Genomic DNA, 4,708 nt, shown 5'->3' on the forward strand with positions numbered 1-4,708 from the left:
CCAGCTCCTCCTACTCCCCCGCCCCCCCCCACCCCTGTTCACACGCCGCCTCTCGCTGCCGCAGCTGGGCCGAGCTAATCAGCACAACATCCACCTATTGATCGTTGGCTGAGTGCCAGGCGGGCCGGCACAGTGCCAGGGGCGGCTGCGGGGCACCAAGGCGGGTAGCACACAGCCGCGGGGGAAGGGGCACCCCTTACCCTGGCTCCACCCAGGACACCGTTCAGAATGAGGGATCCGGTTGGGCTTGGGGGTACCACAGCCTCGCCTGCCAGAGGTGGGGAAGACTGCAGGGCTGAGAGCAAAGGGGGCCCTCCCTCCTCGGCCCCACCTCCTCCTCCTTATAAAAGCGAAGAACAAAGAGGCCGCTGAGGAAGGAGGCTTTGATCTGACCCCACCTTCCCAGTTCTAGGCCAGGCACCGCCCAGAGTGGCCTTGGGGAGGCGGAGGGATGTCCAGCTCGCAGGGACCCAGGCATTCCGAAACCCAGGCACTGTCTTTTCACTACCCCTTGCTGTTGCCGGAACGCCGGCTGCCAGGGCTTGGGCAGTGCCCTAAGCAGACAGGCCATCAGGAGCATCTGCCCCCTTCTCAGCATAGGAAGCCGGCTGGGGAGGTGGGAGGTGCCAAGCTCCACAGCTGCTGCTGGCACCCACCCCACACAGAGGGGTGCCACCCAGGCCTAGCATGGATGGTCCAGGCGCAGCTGGTACGGAGGTCAGGCCAACTCAAGCTGGGAGCAGAGGCCGCAGGGAGTCCTGGTGTCAGGGAGGGAGCCAGAGGGCAGGAGGGTGGGGAGGGAACGAGAAGGCTGGTTTATTGAGGGTTTGGTTCAGACACTTATAAAAATACAAATTGGCATGAAATTCAACCTCATGGCAAGTACGTCTTCACAGAAGACAAGTGAGTGACCCCCCCCTCCCCGGGGAGGGTAAGATGCTGCCCCAGGGAAAGGCCTACTGGGCACTGGGCACAGACACCGGGCCTGGGCTTCTTCCTGGCCCCGGTCCAGCAATCCACCTGTCCCCAGGTCTTCGGCCCTCAGCCAGCTCCAGGATTCCATCCTGCCAAATCCCAGCCTTCCTGGGGGATGGGAAGAGACCGGCAAAGCAGCTGACAGAGACCCTATGTTTGTTCACTGCGGGGTGCTCAGGGCCGCTCTTGAGCTTGTGATGAGGCGGTGAGCCCCAGCAAGGGTCACGACAGAGCCTCTGATTCCCCCATCACTGCTCCAGCTTGTCTGTCTGGCTTGGCACTCCCAGCTCGGGTAGGAGGGGCCCCTCCTCCAGGGTGTCCTGGGAGGGCTCTGGCTCCCGGGGGTGGCAGGGAGGGTCCGCTTGGCTCAGAGAACTCGCAGGAGACGCAGGATGGGGAGCAGCAGCAGCAAGAGACAGAGGGGGCTGGGGGCACCCCCTCCTTGCCATCCTGATGTACCACTCTCTCCAGGGTTCCCAACAGGATGGACTGACTCAGACTCTGTGAGGGGGAGGGGCAGCACTGAGGCGTCTTCCCAACCTCCCTCCTGTCCTCCCCCTTAGCTGTTCCCCTCCTGTTCAATTCTCCAGCGTCTCCCAGACCAGCCACTCCCTTCCCATGATCTACCATCTCATCCTTTCTAAACTCTAAATTGCAAGTCTCCCCCAAATTGCCACTAGAGACAACCAGCCCAGCTAAGGCCCCAAAGAGCTTTGCCCCTAGAGACCTAGAGACTCGGTTGTCTTGGCCCAGCATAAAAAGGGGTGTAATGGAAGCTCCCACAGGGCTAAAAGGGGGACAGGGTGGAGGGGAGAGGCCACACCTTGAAGCCCCACCTGGACGCCTCCGAATCTGATGATCCCAGATTCTCCCCCATTTCTTCCCTCCTTCCCGAGGGTTCCACATGAGACAGAGGGTTGCTCCCCGCGGCCTACCCTGCTTACTGCTCTCCTTGCAGCAGACATACACCTGGAGCCTCAAGCACTGGCCGGAACTCTCTGGAGCTGGCACCGCTGGCAGGTGGGAAATTGGGAGGAAGTGGTTAGCACAGGGAGTCGCCACCTTGCAACCCTAAGACTCTGTTTCAGACCCTTCCCGCTTCTCTTCTCTCCTGGTCCCTGGAAAGCTTTCCCTTACTTTTGGGCCATACCCAGGTGCCAGGCCCCATCCATGGCCCTCCCATTCCCCCCAGGCTCCCTCCCTGCTCCTCTTACTTTCCCCTCCTCTCTCCATCCTTTTAGATGTCTCCCTATTTAGTCCTGAGCTCAGCCCCGTTCTGAGCTTTAGGAACCACAGCTCCCCACCCCCTAGGCCTCTGCCTTCATTCCTAGACCCTCCTTCCCCTCTCTCAGGCTCTCGGCCTTGACCAGCAATGGCAGGGATCCGTATTCCTCCCCACTCCCCACCCTGCTAAAAAAGGGGCATCCAGTGTGCCCTGCCTCACTCACACATGTAGTAGTAAGTCTCTCCAGGCAGAAACTCGAAGCCAAGGGAGAAAGGTGTGAAGCGCTGAATCTTCTCTGAGAATCGAACCGGGCCAAAGGGAGCAAAGGGGCGGGAGCACTCCCAACGCTTGAAGGCACCTGCCCCCTCCGCCTGGCAGGCCTCGTAGCCAGGCAAGTTCACCATATAGAGAGCAAATGTCTCGGGGCCCTCAGGGGGCCCTGAACCTTCATAGTGCGGGCAGAAGATGTCCAGGTAATCGTTGAGGCCCAGCTCCACTACAGCGTCTCCTCGAAGCAGCCTGTGGGTACAAGGGAGGCGTAGGCTGAAGGGGGTTGTGGCACAGCACCACTGGGGCATAAAGGTCAGAGATATCCCTTCCCAGAAGTTCCTACCAGCCTCTCCCCCACCCAATAGAGATGGAGCAGTTCAGGAAGGCCTGAGTTCCCCAGAAAGCAACTCTTGAGAGACAAAGAGAGCACAAGAAATAGATGAAGGACCCAATTCACAGTGGAGCGAAGCGAGGTTCAGAGAAGTTCCGGGACTGTAGTGCTCATAAGCACGGTTAAATGGGAGGCCATTTGCTACACACCACCTTTTATGCTGGAGCTGCCCCCCCACCCCGGCCCCGTAGCCCCCGTGCCTGACACAGGGGCTGGCATGGAGCCTGTGCTTGGTCAGCGTCAGGTGGGTGGATGCTGTGAAGGGGCTGGGGCGGAGAGGCAGGGGGTACAGAATGGACCCACAGGGCAGTTAGATACAGAGATGGGGACGGAGACTGGGAACAGTATCCTTAATAAAGATGTAGAGATCAAAATACTGCCCTTTAGATCTCGATCCAACGGTGAAAAGCAAGCTGTGGTGAAAAAAAAGAATGAGAAAGTGGGTGCTTGGGTGCCTTTGCTTTTTGGGCAGGACAAGGAAGTGGCAGGCGTGGAGGGGAGCCCCCTCCACACAGCACCCCGTCTTCTCATCCTTCTCTTCCTCATCTCTCGGGAGGTGCCTGGGGAGCTAGTGCACATGGGAGGGGTGGGAACAGGTTGTCCCCCCAGCATCAGATACTGCACGAACCCCCCCTCCCCAAACCATTCCACAGCAAAGGGAGACTTATGAAGGGCTTCCAGTTGTCCCTTGGGGATGGGTGGTCTGAGGACCACCTGCATCAGCGGGTTCTGATTAGAAATGCAAACTCCAGGGTCCAGCCCAGACCTACCAGAACACAAGCTGGGCAAGGACAAGGCCTTTGTATGTTCTGTTCTGTTTGCTTCTCCAGCGCCTGGAACAGTGCCCTGAACACAGACCGCATTCGGTAAATATCTGTGGATTGACTGAACGAACCTAAAACGTCAGGGTTGGGGGCCAGGCACCTGAATTTTTAACACATCCTCCAAGTGATTCAGAGGCACTGGTCTGGAACAGAGCTAGCGAAATGGAGAGGCAGAAGACAATACTTCTTATCACAAGGTATTGTAAGGACCTGTTTTTAATGGGTGTCCTTTCCAGTGTCTGTGGACTGCCAGAGGGCAGCGTCCTGGTCATCTCATCTCGCTCGGCCTAGCACCCTAGCACAGATAGGGGCACAAAGTACCTGCTTAAATGTTAGTGGGTGAACAAATGAAAGCAGTCACAGATTGTCTCCAGCAGAAAATCAGGAAGACAGATGGAGAAAGCAGAGAGGCAGGGAGAACTGGGGGGGAGGATGGAAACAGGAAAAAATATCGAGGTTCAAAGACAAGCAGCTCAGCAGAGAGAAGCAAATCATAGTGTATATCTGTACAACCCTGCACCTCTTCCACACACAGGACCTCAGTTAGCCCGCTTCTCTTCCCAGGGTAGTCCGGGTAGTAGGTTATTATTAAGCCTATTTTACAGAAGAGACAACTCAGGATAGGGAGGTCAAATGACTTCCCCAAAGGTGATCACCAGAAGAGGCAGGGCCAAGACTGGTTAGAAATAGAAGCGCCAATAAAGCCAGAGATGAAAGAAGAGATATCAAATGAGATCGTGAGACCGAGAGAGCGCGAGAAAGGAGGCCGAGAGAGCAGGCGTGTAACCCTCCAGGGAGTAAAACCCCTTTCGTCACTCTCCAGTCGGCCCGCCTCACCTCTGCCGGCGGCAGGCTGGAGATCACAGGGAGAGAAGCGAGGGGGGCGGGGCCCAGAGTGCTGGCCCAGGCCCCCAGCTCCAGGCTCCGAGACACCACCGTTCGCCCTCGTGCTGGGGTCCTCTGCCCGCCCCCCAACAAAAGCGGGCGGGGGAGCCTCGGGGCGCGTCTCGCCCCTCCCCCCTC

At 58.2% G+C, this 4,708-nt stretch overlaps 1 protein-coding gene across 1 annotated transcript; it reads right to left on the minus strand.

Annotated features, from left to right (window-relative positions):
• Positions 1-1,342: 1,342 nt before the first annotated feature.
• EFNA4 (ephrin A4) lies at positions 1,343-2,778 on the minus strand. Its single transcript, XM_004388626.1, has 3 exons — positions 2,424-2,778; positions 1,920-1,988; positions 1,343-1,476 (listed from the first exon to the last, which is right to left on the minus strand). The coding sequence occupies exons 1-3, from the start codon at positions 2,776-2,778 to the stop codon at positions 1,343-1,345; spliced, it is 558 nt and encodes a 185-aa protein (XP_004388683.1).
• Between the last annotated feature and the right edge of the window lie 1,930 nt (positions 2,779-4,708).

The sequence above is a fragment of the Trichechus manatus genome, unplaced genomic scaffold (genome assembly GCF_000243295.1).
Source record: "Trichechus manatus latirostris isolate Lorelei unplaced genomic scaffold, TriManLat1.0 scaffold00213, whole genome shotgun sequence".
In the NCBI taxonomy this organism is placed as follows: domain Eukaryota; kingdom Metazoa; phylum Chordata; class Mammalia; order Sirenia; family Trichechidae; genus Trichechus; species Trichechus manatus.